At 50.3% G+C, this 17,868-nt stretch overlaps 1 protein-coding gene across 1 annotated transcript in view; it reads left to right on the top strand.

The window, feature by feature from the left end:
- LOC144677195 (uncharacterized) overlaps positions 1-17,868 on the top strand; it is a 28,542-nt gene that overhangs the window by 900 nt on the left and 9,774 nt on the right. The window contains exons 2-3 of the mRNA XM_078537379.1: positions 8,214-8,519; positions 17,370-17,672. Of these exons, the coding sequence (XP_078393505.1) occupies positions 8,214-8,519; positions 17,370-17,672 (609 nt within the window). The remainder of the gene's footprint in view (positions 1-8,213; positions 8,520-17,369; positions 17,673-17,868) is intronic.

Here is a 17,868-nt window from a genome sequence, read left to right on the forward strand (position 1 = left end):
ACACACACTCACTCAGGCACACACGCACACACATACATAGACACACACTCACTCAGGCACACACGCACACACATACATAGACACACACTCACTCAGGCACACACACACACTCACCAGGCACACACGCACACACATACATAGACACACACTCACTCAGGCACACACACACACACATACATAGACACACACTCACTCAGGCACACACGCACACACATACATAGACACACACTCACTCAGGCACACACGCACACACATACATAGACACACACTCACTCAGGCACACACACACACACACACATAGACACACACTCACTCAGGCACACACACACACACACACACACACACATAGACACACACTCACTCAGGCACACACACACACACACACACATAGACACACACTCACTCAGGCACACACACACACACACACATAGACACACACTCACTCAGGCACACACACAGACACGCACACACACGCACACACACACACACATACACACACACTCACTCAGGCACACACACGCACACACACACACACACATACAAACACACTCACTCAGGCACACACACACACACACACACACAGACACGCACACACACACACATAGACACACACTCACTCAGGCACACACACACACATACATAGACACACACACAGACACGCACACACACATACATAGACACACACTCACTCAGGCACACACACACACATACACACACACTCACTCAGGCACACACGCACACACATTCATAGACACACAGTCACTCAGGCACACACACATACATAGACACACACTCAGGCACACACGCACACACATACATAGACACACACTCACTCAGGCACACACACACATACATAGACACACACTCAGGCACACACGCACACACATACATAGACATACACTCACTCAGGCACACACACACACACACATACATAGACACACACTCAGGCACACACGCACACACATACATAGACACACACTCACCCAGGCACACACACACACACACACACACACATACATAGACACACACTCAGGCACACACGCACACACATACATAGACATACACTCACTCAGGCACACACACATACATAGACACACACTCAGGCACACACGCACACACATACATAGACACACACTCAGGCACACACGCACACACATACATAGACATACACTCACTCAGGCACACACACACACACACATACATAGACACACACTCAGGCACACACGCACACACATACATAGACACACACTCACTCAGGCACACACACATACATAGACACACGCTCAGGCACACACGCACACACATACATAGACACACACTCACTCAGGCACAAACACACATACATAGACACGCACACACATACATAGACACACACTCAGGCACACACGCACACACATACATAGACACACACACACTCAGGCACACACACACATACATAGACATACACTCACTCAGGCACACACACATACATAGACACACGCTCAGGCACACACGCACACACATACATAGACACACACTCACTCAGGCACAAACACACATACATAGACACGCACACACATACATAGACACACACTCAGGCACACACACACACACTCAGACACACACACGCACATATACATAGACACACACTCACTCAGACACACACACAGACACACACACACGTACATAGACACTCACTCAGGCACACACACACACTCAGACACACACACACACACATATACATAGACACACACTCACTCAGACACACACACACACATAGACACTCACTCAGGCACACACACACACTCTGACACACACACACATAACATAGACACACACTCAGGCACACACACACACACACTCAGACACACACACACGCACATATACATAGACACACACTCACTCAGGCACACACACACAGACACGCACACGCATACATAGACACACACTCAGGCACACACACACATACACACACATACACACATACATAGACACACACTCACTCAGGCACACACACACACACACACACGCACACATACATAGACACACACTCACTCAGGCACACACACACATACACGCACACACACACATAGACACACACTCACTCAGGCACAGACACACACTCACTCAGGCGCGCACACACACACACACACACAAGTAGACACACACTCACTCAGTCACACATGGACACACAGACACGCAGATACACACATACATAGACACATTCAGACACATACAGACACGCACATACATACATAGGCACACACTCACTCAGACACACGCACATACATACATAGGCACACACTCACTCAGACACACACACACAGGCACACACATACATACATAGACACACACATACACACACGCACATACATACATAGGCACACACTCACTCAGACACACACACATAGACACGCACATACATACATAGACACACACTTACTCACAGGCACACAATCACAGAAACGCAGACACACATAAACACACAGACACACATATGCACACACGGACACACACACACATGCAGATGGACAGACACGCACACATGTAAATATGCACACTTTCTCTCTCTCTCTCACACACAAAAACACACACACAGAGACAAAGGCGCTCACACACACACACACACATGCACGTATGCACACAATCTCACACACACACACAATCTCACACACAAACTCACACACACACACTTTCACTAACACACACAAAAGCACAATTACACACACTCACAGAAACACACGTGCACAGGCACACATATATATACACACACACACCCGCACATTCTCACACAGAGACACACATACAGACACATTGACAGACACACAAACAAACACATATCAACATCCTGGGGGTTACCATTGACCAGAACCAGAGCTGGACCAGCCATATAAATACTGTGGATACAAGAACAGGCCAGAGGCTTGGAATTCTGCAGTGAGACACTCACCTCCTGACTCCCCAAAGTCTGTCCACCATCTACAAGGCACAAGTCAGGAGTGTGATGGAATACTCTCCACTTGCCTGGATGGGTGCAGCTCCCACAACACTCAAGAAGCTCGACACTGTCCAGGACAAAGCAGCCCCGCTTGATCGGCACCCCATCCACAAACATCCACTCCCTCCCACCACCGACGGACAGTAGCAGCAGTATGTGTACCATCTACAAGATGCACTGCAGCAACTCACCAAGGCTCCTTAGACAGCACCTTCCAAACCCATGACCACTACCGTCTAGAAGGACAAGGGCAGCAGACACATGGGAACACCACCACCTGGAAGTTCCCCTCCAAGCCACTCACCATCCTGACTTGGAAATATGTCGGCCGTTCCTTCACTGTCGCTGGGGTTAAAATGCTGTAACTCCATCCTAATAGCGTGAGGGGAGGTGACGGTGTAGTGGCTTTGTCGCTGGACTAATGATCCAGAACCCGGGGGTAATGCTTTAGGGTCCCGTGTTCCAATCCCGCCACGGCAAATAGTGGCATTTGAATTTGACAATAATCTGGAATTAAAAGTCTAATGATGACCATGAAACCATTGTTGTAAAAACCCAGATGGTTCACTAATGCCCTCCAGGGAAGGGAATCTGCCCTATATGTAACTACAGGACCACAGCAATGTGGTTGACTGTGAAATGGCCAACAAGCCATTCAGTTGTGACAAGGGAACAAAACTGGACAGGATCAGAATCACACAGAGTGCAGAAGAGGCCCTTCGGCCCTTCGAGTCTGCACCGACACGTGAGAAACACCTGACCTACCTACCTAATCCCATTGACCAGCACTTGGCCCCATAGCCTTGAATGTTTATGATGTGCCAAGTGTTCATCCAGGTACTTTTTAAAGGATGTGAGGCTAACCCGCCTCCACCACCCTCCCAGGCAGCGCATTCCAGACCCTCACCACCCTCTGGGTCAAAAAAGTTTTTCCTCACATCCCCCCTAAACCTCCTGCCCCTCACCTTGAATTTATGCCCCCTGGTGACTGACCCTTCAACTAAGAGGAACAGCTGCTCCCTATCCACCCTGTCCATGCCCCTCATAATCTTGTACACCTCGATCAGGTCGCCCCTCAGTCTTCTCTGCTCCAACGGAAACAACCCAAGTCTATCCAACCTCTCTTCATCACTTAAACGTTTCATCCCAGGCAACATCCTGGTGAATCTCCTCTGCATCCCCTCCAGTGCAATCACATCCTTCCTATAATGTGGCGACCAGAACTGCACACAGTACTCCAGCTGTGGCCTCACCGAGGCTCTATACAACTCCAACATGACCTCCCTACTTTTGTAATCTATGCCTCGATTGATAAAGGCAAGTGTCCCATACGCCTTTTTCACCACCCCACTAACATGCCCCTCCGCCTTCAGAGACCTATGGACACACACGCCAAGGTCCCTTTGTTCCTGTGAACTTCCTAGTGTCATGCCGTTCATTCAATACGTCCTTGACAGGCTACCCAGCATCGATCTAGGCACCAGAAATGACAACGGAAATCTCAGCAATGTCGACCCTGCAAAAGTCTCCCTTACTAACACCGGCAAGCTAGTGCCAAAATTGGGAGAGCTGTCCCACAGATAACTCAAGCAGCAGCGTGGCCTAACCAAACTCATGGAATCAGATCTGACAGATAACGTCCCAGACCCTACCGTCAGTGTCCCTGGGTATGTCCTGTCCCACCAGCAGAACCGACCCAGCAGAGGTGGCGACACAGTGGTATACAGTCGGATGGGAGTTGCCCTGGGAGTCCTGAAGATTAACTCCGGACCCTATGAAGTCTCACCATCAGGTCAAACATGGGCAAGGAAACCTCCTGCTGATGACCACGTACCGCCCTCCCTCAGTTGATGAATCAGTGCTCCTCTCCATGTTGAACACCACTTGGAGGAAGCACTGAGGGTGGAAAGGGTGCAGAATGTCCTCTGGGTGGGGGACTTCAATGTCTAACACCAAGAGTGGCTCGGTAGCACAGCTACTGACCAAGCTGGCCGAGTCCTAAATGACATAACAGCTAGACCGGGTCTGCGGCAGGTGGTGAGGGAACCAACAAGAGGGGAAAACATACTTGACCTCATCCTCACCAACCTGCCTGCCGCAGATGCATCTGTCCATGACAGTATGGGCAGGAGTGACCACCACACAGTCGTTGCGGAGACAAAGTCCCGTCTTCACATTGGGGACACCCTCCATCGTGTTGTGTGGCACTACCACCGTGCTGAATGGGATAGATTTCGTAAACAGGACCATCAACTCAAGACTGGGCATCCATGAGGCGCTGTGGGCCATCAGCAGCAGCAGAATTGTACTCAAAGATAATCTGTAACCTCATGGCCCAGCATATCCCCCACTCTACCATTACCGCCAAGCCAGGGGATCAACCCTGCTTCAATGAAGAGTGCAGGAGGGCATGCCAGGAGCAACACCAGGCACACCTAAAAATGAGATGTCAACCTGGTGAAGCTATAAAACAGGACTACTTGCGTGCCAAACAGCATAACAGCAAGTGATAGAGAAAACTAAGCGACCCCCATAACCAACAGATCAGATCTAAGCTCTGCAGTCCTGCCACATCCAGTCGTGAATGGTGATGGACAATTAAACAACTCATTGGAGGAGGAGGCTCCACAAATATCCCCATCCTCAATGATGGAGGAGCCCACACAAAGATATAGATGAAGCATTTGCTACAATCTGCAACCAGAAGTGTTGAGTGGATGATCCATCTCAGCCTCCTCCGGAGGTCCCCAGCATCGCGGATGCCAGTATTCAGCCAATTTGATTCACTCCACGTGATATCAAGAAACAGCTGAAGGCACTGGATACTGCAAAGGCTATGGGCCCTGACAATATTCCGGCAATAGTTCTGAAGACTTGTGCTCCAGAACTTGCCGCGCCCCTAGCCAAGCTGTTCCAGAACAATTACAATGCTGGCATCCACAGAGCTATGTGTAAAATTGCCCGGGTATGTCCTGTACACAAAAAGCAGGACAATTCCAACCCTGCCAATTACCGTCCCATCAGCCTACCCTCCATCATCAATAAAGTAATGGAAGGGATTATCAACAGTGCTATCAAGCAACACTTGCTTAGCAAGACCCTGCTCACTGACGCCCAGTTTGGGTTCTGCCAGGGCCACTCAGCTCCTGATTTCATTGCAGCCTTGGTCCAAACATGGACAAAAGATCTGACCTCCCTAGGTGAGGTGAGGATGTCTGTCTTTGATATCCAGGCCGCATTTGACAGAGTGTGGCATCAAGGAGCCTTGGCAAAAGTGGAGTCAATGGGACTCAGGGGGAAAACTCTCCTCTGGTTAGTCATAGCTAGCACAAAGGAAGATGGTTGTAGTTGTTGGAGGTCAGTCATCTCAGCTCTGGGACATCACTGCAGGAGTTCCTCAGGGTAGTGTCCTCGGCCCAACCACCTTCAGCTGCTTCATCAATGACCTTCCTTCCATCATAAGGTGAGAAGTGGGGATGTTCGCTGATGATTGCACAATATTCAACACCATTTGCGACTCCTCAGATACTGAAGCAGTCCATGTCCAAATGCAGCAAGACCTGGACAATATCCAGGCTTGGGCTGACAAGTGGCAAGTAATATTCGCGCCACACAAGTGCCAGGCAATGGCCATTTCCAACAAGAGAGAATCCAACCATCGCCCCTTGACATTCAATGGCATTACTGAACTACCACTATCAACATCCTGATGGTTACCATTGCCCAGAAACTGAACTGGACCAGCCATATAAATGCAATGGCTACAAGAGCAGGTCAGAGGCTAGGAATCCTGCAGAGAGTAACTCACCTCCTGATGCCACAAAGCCCATTCGCTATCTACAAGGCACAAGTCAGGAGTGTGATGGAATACTCTCCACTTGCCTGGATGAGTGCAGCTCCCACAAAACTCAAGAAGCTCGACACCATCCAGGACAAAGCAGCCCCGCTTGATTGGCACCCCATCCACAAACATTCACTCCCTCCACCACTGACGCACAGTAGCAGCAGTGTGTGCACCATCTACAAGATGCACTGCAGCAACTCGCCAAGGCTCCTTCGACAGCACCTTCCAAACCCACGGCCGCTACTACCTAGAAAGACGAGGGCAGCAAAGAAACGGGAACACCACCACCTGGAAGTTCCCCCTCCGAGCCACTCACCGTCCTGACCTGGAAATGTATCGGCCGTTCCTTCACTGTCGCTGGAACTCCCTCCCACCCCTAACTGTGGGTGTACATACACCACATGGACTGCAGCGGTTTAAGAAGTCAGCTGGCGAACACCTTCTCAAGGGGCAATTAGGGATAGGCAACAAATACTGGTCTATCGAGCAGCGCCCACATCCTAGGAATGAATGAAAAAAAAACATTAAATACTGCCCTCTTTACCTGGCTACTGTTTTGCATTTACCTGGGAGAGGGAAGAATTGTGGTAACGCGAAATGTATGTTAAAGCCTCCAATTATACCTGACATTCACTTCCCTGGCATTCAGTGCAGCGGAATAGCAGTCCTGGTGCACAGAAGTCGGAGAATGTGAATTGATGTTAGTTTACACATGGTCGATTGTGTCAATGAGCAATTATGCCTATTATGCATCTTCCCTGAATTTCGTTTGCATTGCTTTTGGGTTAAATGAAAAGCTGGCGAAATTCATATCAGGCGTTTCCTGCTGGGAATCAAAACCAAAATGGACCTCAGGTCTTCCCTTTATGTTTTACGACTGGCTTCCCCTCACCTCCACGCCACTATACCCACCACCACCCCCCCAAACTTCTCTCCAGGCAGTTGAAGCCCTTCTCCTCCTCCTTTATCCAGTACCGTTAAGGAGAGTGAGCAAGGCCACTGGAAACCGACCTGTTCGGGCTCACCGCTCTCCTCCCACTCAACCCAGTGCCCCAGCGATCTCCTATTTGTACTCCTGTCGTGAAACAAAAATTGAACAAAAACGATGTGTAAGACGGCGGGTGGTGGGGGCCGGTGGGGGTGGTGAGACGGTGGGTGGGGGGACCACGGGGGTCGAGGCAGAGGCAGCCCCCAGTTGGACATTGCGCCAGTTGTTGGCACCCATGACCCCAGGGTATCAGCCACACGCCTCGGCCCGTTGAAAGATAGGGAGGGCCTGAACAACCTCGTTCTCTGGCGTCTCATTCCCACGGTGACCTGATTTTCGCCGCCTCCTTGTTTCATCCAATCTCCCTCCCCCACCCCCCTCCCCGTCTCGTTTTTCGCCTTCAGACCAGCCGACCAAGCCGCACATCCAGCTGTTCCGCACATCTGGCAAGTATTCCATCGGCGAGTACGTGAGCATCAGGTGCACCGCCTCCTCCATCTTCAGCGGGGCCATCTTCCTGCTGCTCAAGGTCGACGGGGAGAGCCCCGTGGCCTACCAGGCCGTGCCAACGGCAGGATTCTCGATGACCTTCTCCATCGCCAACCTCACCTACGCCGACAACGGGTATTACCTCTGCCTCTACCAGCTCAAGAGGTCGGGAAAACTGTACAACTCCTCGGAGAGTGAGCGTGTCAAAGTGACCGTGACAGGTAAGGCTGGTCAACCCTTTCAGGGCTCAGATGACGGGCTGGCAGAAGAGTTTCGGCTCCTCCCCCTGAAGGGAAATAAGAACACGTAGAGAAAGGGGGGAGTGGCAGGTGGAGCAAAAGAGAAGGCCGGGGATAGGTTAGAGGCCCAGGGTAGATTGAATGTTAAAGCTGGCACCGAGCACGGGGCAAAGAAATCGGTAATGAGAGCATGAAAGGCTAAAGCTTTTGGTCCGGAGTGGATGTTAATAGCAGAATAACGGTCAGCCCTGTCTGAAAGCGAAATAGCAGAATGTGTAAAGAGCTGAATGAAGGTCAGCACTGGTCCAGTGTAGGTGTTAATAGCAGAATAAAGGTCAGCACTGTCTGAAAGCGAAATAGCAGAATGTGTAAAAAGCTGATGAAGGACAGAGCTGGTCCAGAGTAGGTGTTAATAGCAGAATGAAGGTCAGCACTGTCTGAAAGCGAAATAGCAGAATGTGTAAAGAGCTGAATGAAGGCCAGAGCTGGTCCAGAGTAGGTGTTAATAGCAGATTGAAGGTCAGCACTGTCTGAAATGAAAAAAAAAATACTTGAGAACAAGATACGGACTGACACTTTTGAGAAAAAATATCACTTTGTTCAGTGTTTATCTTTGCAATGATACAATTCAGAAAAATAAACACATTATAAAGAGGACAAAGAAAACATCTTTAGTGGGTGCAAGAGGGACACGGGAGATCTCGATCTCTGCCCTGCCATTTGGAAATGGCCCCTGTAAAAGTTGGTTCCGAGGGTTAATTCGAAACCCTCATCAGACATTAGTTGCATCCCTGGAGTTTGCGTTTACTGCGGCTGTCAAGGAGCATGCACTGCACCACGCAGGCCAAGCTTGGGGGCAGGAACTCGGAGTGAGTGACGGTACCGAAGTGAGAATGTCACTGAATTGGAAACCTGGGGCCCTGGGATCGAATCCCATCACAGTTGGTGGGTGGTGGAATCTGAATTCGATCAAAATCACTGGCATCTACCTGGCCGAGTGGGAAAGTTGCCCTGTGTACCAAAAGCAGGGTAAATCCAACCTAGCCAATTACCACACCATTGGTCTACCCTCGATTATCAGTGAAGCAATGGAAGGGGCTGTCAAGCGGCACTTGCTTAGCAATAACCTGCTCACTGATGCCCAGTTTGGGTTCTGCCAGGGCCGCTCAGCTCCTGACCTCGTTACAGCCTTGGTTCAAGCATAGGAGCTGAACTCCTGAGGTGAGGTGAGGGTGACCGCCCTTGACATCAAGGCAGCATTTGACCAAGTGTGGCATCAAGGAGCCCTAGCAAAACTGGAGTCAATAGGAATCACGGGCAAAACTCTCCGCTGGTTGGAGTCATAGCAAGCACAAAGGAAGATGGTTGTGGTGGTTGGAGGTCTGTTATCTCAGCTGCAGGAGTCCCTAAGGCCCAACCACCTTCAGCTGCTCCATCAATGACCTTCCTTCCATCGTAAGGTGAGAAGTGGGGAATGTTCGCTGATGGTTGCACAATGTTCAGCACCATTCGCGACTCCTCAGATACTGAAGCAGCCCATGTCCAAATGCAGCAAGACCTGAACAGTATCCAGGCTTGGGCTGACAAGGCAAGTGACATTTGTGACACACAGTGACCATCTCCAACAAGAGAGAACCCAACCATCGCCCCTTGATGTTCAATGGCACCCCCCATTATCAACATCCTTGGAGTTCCCACTGACCAGAAACTGAACTGGGATCAGCCAAAAAAATACTGCGACTACAAGAGCAGGTCAGATGCTAGGAACCCTGTGGTGAGTAACTCACCCCCTGACTCCCCAAAGCCTGTCCACCATCTACAAGGCACAAGTCAGGAGGGTGATGGAATACTCCCCACTTGCCTGGATGAGTTCAGCTCCCACAACACTCAAGAAGCTGGACATTGTCCTGGAAAAATCACCCTGCTTTATTGGCCACACATTCACAGTAGCAGCAGTGTGTACACCATCTACAAGTTGCACTGCAGCAACTCACCAAGGCTCCTTAGGCAGCACCTTCCAAACCCACAATCACTACCACCTATAAAGACAAGAACAGAAGATAGATGTGAACACCTACACCTGGAAATTCCACACCAATTCACTCAACATCCTGACTTGGAAATATATTGGCCGTTCCTTCACTGTCACTGGTCAAAATCCTAGAACTCTCTCCCTAACAGCACTGTGGGTGTACCTACACCACACGGACAAAATCCTGGAACTCCCTCCCTAACAGCACTGTGGGTGTACCTACACCACAGGGACAAAATCCTGGAACTCCCTCCCTAACAGCACTGTGGGTGTACCTACACCACAGGGACAAAATCCTGGAACTCCCTCCCTAACAGCGCTGTGGGTGTACCTACACCACAGGGGACAAAATCCTGGAACTCCCTCCCTAACAGCACTGTGGGTGTACCTACACCACAGGGACAAAATCCTGGAACTCCCTCCCTAACAGCGCTGTGGGTATGCCTACACCACACGGACAAAATCCTGGAACTCCCTCCCTAACAGCACTGTGGGTGTACCTACACCACAGGGACAAAATCCTGGAACTCCCTCCCTAACAGCACTGTGGGTGTACCTACACCACAGGGACAAAATCCTGGAACTCCCTCCCTAACAGCACTGTGGGTGTACCTGCACCACATGGACAAAATCCTGGAACTCCCTCTCTAACAGCACTGTGGGTGTACCTACACCACAGGGACAAAATCCTGGAACTCCCTAACAGCACTGTGGGTGTACCTACACCACAGGGACAAAATCCTGGAACTCCCTCCCTAACAGCACTGTGGGTGTACCTACACCACAGGGACAAAATCCTGGAACTCCCTCCCTAACAGCACTGTGGGTGTACCTACACCACAGGGACTGCAGTGGTTCAAGAAGGCAGCTCACCCACCACCTTCTTAAGGGCATCGAGCGATGGGCAATGAATACTGGCCCAGCCAGAGAAACCCACATCTCGTGAATAAATTTTTAAAAATCAGGAACTTCATGTCTTATTAATGACCGGTGGGGGGGAAATCCATCTAGTTCACCAATCCTCTTTAGGGAAATAAATCTTCTGTTCTTTATGTGGTCTAACCTACCTATGACTCCAGACACTCAGCAATATGGTTGGCTCTACACTCCCTGGAACCTGCACCATGTGGATTGTGCGGGTGTACCCACACTACGCGGACTGCAGCGGTTCTAGAAGACAGTTGGCCACCAGCCTCTCCAGGGTCAATTAGAGATGGGCAGTTAATGCTGCACCTTGCCAGCAACGCCCACATCCCACGATTGAATGATACAAGGACCAGCTGTTGGTACACTGCTGCCACTCTCTGCCACCTCCGCAGCATCCACCTTGTTAATTTGACTTGAGGCTAGCAGATTGCCCGCATCAAGTTTCTGACAGTGCGCGTTCATCAAATAATGAGTCTTGCATGACAATTTTGACTGTTCCTCATTGACGATTGTCTCCGCTGAGCATTATGGTAAGTAAAAAGTCAGCTTGGGCAGAATCGCATTGGCAGGCAATTAAACGCATTGCCTCACTGTCCAGTCCCACGTACTGTGTGGGAATGCACTTTGGGAAAGGAAGGACTGGCAAACTGGAGCTCATTTCTCCTTGGTGAAAGAAATAAAGGATGGTTGACCGAGCTGAGGTCTTTAAAACTACGAAAGGCTTTAATAGGGTGGGCGCTCTTCATTAACTGGACCGTTAATGTAAGATAGCTACCGAAAATCCAACCGGGAAGTCGGGATGAACTTCCTTTACCCAAATGATGGTGAGAACACTGAGCTTTGTTGCCTGAGGGAGAGTTCGAGGTGAATCCTACAGATGCATTTGAGGGGAAGCTAAACAAACAGACAAAGGCACTGGGCACACGTTTGCAGTAGACAGGGAGTGAGGCCTGGTGATGGGGGATTTAGGTGGGGAGGCCCGAATGGAGCATAAACACTTGGGCACGATCGAGGCTTGGGTGGGTACCACAGGGGCTTGGCACCTTTGTTGGCACCTTTAGTCGTACTTAAATTTCATTTTTGTTAGTCTTCTTTCAGAGTTTCTCTTTGTTTTCGCAGTTTCCCTTTAAGGGGCTGCCATTTAATTTGCCCCCTTGTTTTATTAATTGAGTTTAATTGTTTTTTTACCCCCGAAAATAGTATAAACACTAGCATGCGCTGCTTTGGTGTTGCATGTATAAAGTTATGAGGGGGCGTATTTAGGGTAGACAGGGACTTTTCCCCTTGATAGAGGGATCAATAATCAGGGGGCATAGATTTAAGGTAAGGGGCAGGAGGTTTAGAGGGGATGTGAGGAAGAATTTTTTTCACCCAGAGGGTGGTGGGAATCTGGAACTCACTGCCTGTAAGGGTGGTAGAGGCAGAAACCCTCATAACATTTAAGAAGTATTTGATTGTGTACTTGTGATGCCTTGGCATATAAGGCTATGGGCCTAGTGCTGGCAAATGGGATTAGAATAGACCATAAGACATAGGAGCTGAAATTAGGCCATTCGGCCCATCGAGTCTGCTCCGCCATTCAATCATGGCTGATAATTTTCTCAACCCCATTTTCCCGCCTTCTCCCCATAACCTTTGATCCCCTTACCAATCAAGAACCTATCTATCTCGCTCTTGAATACACTCAATGACCTGGCCTCCACAGCCTTCTGTGGCAATGAATTCCATAGATTCACCACTCTCTGGCTAAAGAAGTTTCTCCTCATCTCTGTTCTAAAAGGTCTTCCCTTTACTCTGAGGCTGTGCCCTCGGGTCCTAGTCTCTCCTACTAATGGAAACATCTTCCCCACGTCCACTCTATCCAGGCCTTTCATTATTCTGTAAGTTTCAATCAGATCCCCCTCCCTCAACCTTCTAAACTCCATCGAGTATAGACCCAGAGTCCTCAAATGTTCCTCATAGTTAAGCCTTTCATTCCTGGGTTCGTTCTCGTGAACCTCCTCTGGACCCTCTCCAGGTGCCAGCACTAGTTAGGTACTTGTTTGACCGGCGCAGACTAGATGGGCCCAAGGGCCTTTTTCTGTGACTCTATCACTCTATGCCAAATGTGGTGTTATATGGAATCCTCTGCAATCCACAGAGTTGGCTGTTAGGCTAAGGGTGCCAACGCTGGGGTTCCTCCCCACCCAGTCCCCCCCCGCAATCACCCTACTTCTTCCACATTTCGTGCTGTTTGCCCTCACCCTCGCTTGCAAACCCCTCCGTGGTCTCACCTCCCCCCCATCCCCAATTCTGAAGTCTCCTCCAACCCCACAACCCTTTGATCTGCCCTGCTGTCACCCAGTTCCACCCTCCTCGAGCATCAGCGACAATCATTAGGAAGGCAAATGGGATGCTGGTTCCTTACTGAAAGGGCGGTGGTGGAGAGTGGGGTAGAAATGTAGGGAAGGGCTTGCTACAACGATACAGGGCATTCGTGAGTCTGCGTATCATTAATGGCTCCTCACTGAAGGAAGGGTATACTTGTAGCGGAGGCAGTTGAGGTGCATTGTTGGCCTACTGTTAATGCACTAGGCTAATGCAGGTTCAAATCCCTCCCGGAACTCCTCCTGCCTTTTTTACCCGTGTCGGAGGCTACTTAACCCGACACGTCTGTGGACGATGCCAGCTCCCAATGTGGCCCCCTCCTCTGCATTGCCGGGGGAGACTAAACGCAGACTGGGTGCCTGCTTTGCGGAACACCTTCGGTCTGTCCGCAAGCATGACCCAAACCTCCCTGTCGCTTGCCATTTTAACACTCCACCCTGCTCTCATGCCCACATGTCCGTCCTTGGCCTGCTGCATTGTTCCAGTGAAGCCCAACGCAAACTGGAGGAACAGCACCTCATCTTCCGACCGGGCGCTTTACAGCCTTCCGGGCTGAATATTGAGTTCAACAACTTCAGACCACGAACTCTCTCCTCCGTCTCGACCGCACCCTTTTGAAATCCATTTTTTAACGTTGAATTTAAATTTAAATTTATTTTTATGCGTTATTTATTGATTGATTCGTTCAGTTTTTTTGATCCTTTACCCCCAGTGACCACACCCCACCCTCCAAAAAGGGCCATCTATCACTTGTTCCCATGTTGTGATCTCACTGAACGCTGACCCTTCTGCTATTCAGACATTCCGCTATTGTACCTTGATGCCACCATCAACACCTTCTTTAGACTTTAACGCTATCATTAACACTCCCTTCGTCTTGTGTCCAGGACATCTTTGTCGATCTCTCCTGAGATCACACCTACCGCCGACCTTCCACCTTGCTCCCCCTGCTCCACCCCCAGTATAAAATGCATCAAATGTCTACTGCTGTCCAGCTCTGAAGGAGGGCCATACGGAGATGAAACGTTAAGCCTGTTTCTCTCTGTGTAGACGCAGGATGGGGTGGGATCGGACCAGCTGCGGACTACGCACCGCCTCTGTCCTTACGTCCTCTTGCGGCCAATTGAGTTAGCTCAGCAGGAGCTGCGTGGGATGGGCAGAGACGATCTGACAGTGGCCATTTTGGGGAACTTCTCACCCGCCGGGGCCCCCCCCACTTCAGAACCCTTCTGGAAGGGTCCCGCCACTTTGTAGCATCACAGGTGTGCGATATGAACACCAGGGCTAAGGAAATGGTTGGGGGCAAAACGAGTGGGGCCTGAGCGACCGCGCCGAACACACAGTGCTTGGTATTTAGTGCAGTCAGCGCTATCTAATTCTATGTCAGACAGATGTTCCACCCAGTGAGTTCCTGTTGTGACTTGCCAGGATGATCCCGCTTTCGGTCTAACGATGTTGACACGAACGTATGAATTAGGAGCGGGAGTAGACCACTCAGCCCCTCCAACCTGCTCGCCCATCCAATAAGACCATGCCTGATTTAATTGTAACCTCAACCCCACATTCCTGCCTCTCCCTGATTAGCCCTTCACCCCTCCTTGTTTACCAAGAATCGATCTTGCCTTAAAAATATTCAAAAAACTCTACTTCCACCGGCCTTTTGAGGAAGAGGGTGCCAAAGACTCATGAACCCCAGAGAGAAGAAAACATCACAAGTTGCAATGCACTTAATATGACTGGACTGATAAAGTTCAGCTTCGTAAATGTGCAATGGATGTAAGAAATATCAAATGGAGTTTTGAGGCAGAGTCTTTAAATGTTTTTAAGGCCGAGGTAGATCAATTCTTTGATTAACAAGGGGGGGGTGAAAGGTTATCGGAGGGGTGGGGGAGGCCGGAATGTGGGGTCGAGGTTACAATCAGATCAGGTATGATCTAATTGAATGGGGGAGCAGAGTCGAGGAGCCGAATGGCCTACCCCTGTTCCTCATTCGTATATTTGTATGCTGTTCAGTTTTGGCATCTAAGTTCCGAAGAAGAGTCATATTGGACTCAAAACGTTAACTCTTTGTCTCTCTTCACAGATGCTCCCAGACCTGCTGAGTTTTTACGACACTTTCTGTTATTTTTTATCTAGAACTCCGAACGTGGTTTTATGTTACAACGTAAGAGGTGACGCCTGAGCCTTTGGCCAGAGTTGTCCTCACTGGAGTTTAGAAGAATAAGAGGCGTCTTGATGGATGCATATAGGACCCTCAGGGGATTTGACAGGGTGGATGTGGAGAGGATGTTTCCCCTTGTGGGAGAATCTAAACCTAGACATAGAATCTAGACCTTAGGTCACCACATTATAGGAAGGATGTGATGGCACTGGAGGGGGTGCAGAGGAGATTCACCAGGATGTTGCCTGGGTTGAAACATTTGAGTTATGAGGAGAGGTGGGATAGACTTGGGTTGTTTTCGTTGGAGCGGAGAAGACTGAGGGGTGACCTGATCGAGATGTACAAGATTATGAGGGGCATGGACAGGGTGGATAGGGAGCAGCTGTTCCCCTTACTTGAAAGGTCAGTCACAGGTGGACATAAGGTCAAGGTGAGGGGCAGGAGGTTTGGGGGGTGGGTGTGAGGAAAAACTTTTTTTACCCAGAGGGTGGTGAGGGTCTGGAATGCGCTGCCTGGGAGGGTGGTGGAGGCGGGTTAGCCTCACATCCTTTAAAAAGCACCTGGATGAACACTTGGCACGTCATGACATTCAAGGCGATGGGGCCAAGCGCTGGTCAATGGGATTAGGTAGGTAGGTCAGGCGTTTCTCACAGTGTCGGTGCAGACTCGATGGGCCGAAGGGCCTCTTCTGCACTGTGTGTGTGATTCTGTGATAGACGTCACTGTTTGTAAATATGGGTTCGTCCATTTAAATGGAGACGAGGAGAATTTCCTTCTCTCAAAGGTTGGTGAGCCTTTGGAAATCTCTTCCCCAAAAGGCGTTGGGAACAGGGTCTTTAAATATGTTTAAGGCCGAGCGTGATAGATTCTGGTTAGGCAAGGTGGGGGTGGGTGAAAGGTTATTGGGGGGGTCGGCCGGAATGTGGGGCTGAGGTTACAATCAGATTGGCCGTCAGCTTATTGAATGGCGGGGCAGGCTCGAGGGGCCGAGTGGCCTCCTCCTGTTCCTGCTTCATATGTTCGGACAGCGTGGGATTGAAACAGGTAACCTTTGCTCTGTATATTTCTGAATGGGGAGGAAACTCATCCTGGCTAAGAATGGAGAACAGGCCGTGTTGCATTCGTTGCTTGGTCCAATCCCCCGCCCGGTCGCCGTCCAATCAACATGCCCGTGGAGCTGAAATCGAGCGGGATTTAGAATAGGCGATGTAAAGGTGACCCGGGGCGAATTTCTAGAGCCAATGATGCCCCCCTCCACCCAACCCCGGCCAAAACGGTTTGACCCGGGCCTCTGGAGCAAAGCGATTCACCCGTGCTCACTCTCTCTTTCTCTCCCCCGCCTCAGATGTCCTGTTGCGGCCCTCGATTTCGGTGTTGCGGACGTCCGGCATGTTCGTCCAAGGCGAGGCCGTCAACTTCCGCTGCTCGTCGGCCAGCGTCTTCGCGGTGATCACCTTCTACCTCTACAAAGTGGGCGAGTCGGGACCGGTGGCCTCGGTGGGGCCGACGTCAGCCTCCAGCGCCATCCTGACCATCCACAACATCAGCATGCACCAGGAAGGCTACTTCACTTGCATGTTCAAAGTGCTGATCAACCACAAGATGCACTCGTCCACTCACAGTGACCGGGTCCAGGTCGCCATCACAAGTGAGTCGCCGATTTTCACCCCCCCCTCCACTTTCTGGTTTCGAGGTCGCTCCACATGAGTGACTGAGGCAAAGAGGCAGAGGGCGACGTATCTAAAAGTAAAAATAAAAAACTGCGGATGCTGGAAATCCAAAACAGAAACAGAAACACCTGGAAAAACTCAGCAGGTCTGGCAGCATCGGCGGAGAGGGCAGCA

This window comes from Cetorhinus maximus, unplaced genomic scaffold (genome assembly GCF_964194155.1).
Source record: "Cetorhinus maximus unplaced genomic scaffold, sCetMax3.hap1.1 HAP1_SCAFFOLD_2294, whole genome shotgun sequence".
NCBI classification, from domain to species: Eukaryota; Metazoa; Chordata; class Chondrichthyes; order Lamniformes; family Cetorhinidae; genus Cetorhinus; species Cetorhinus maximus.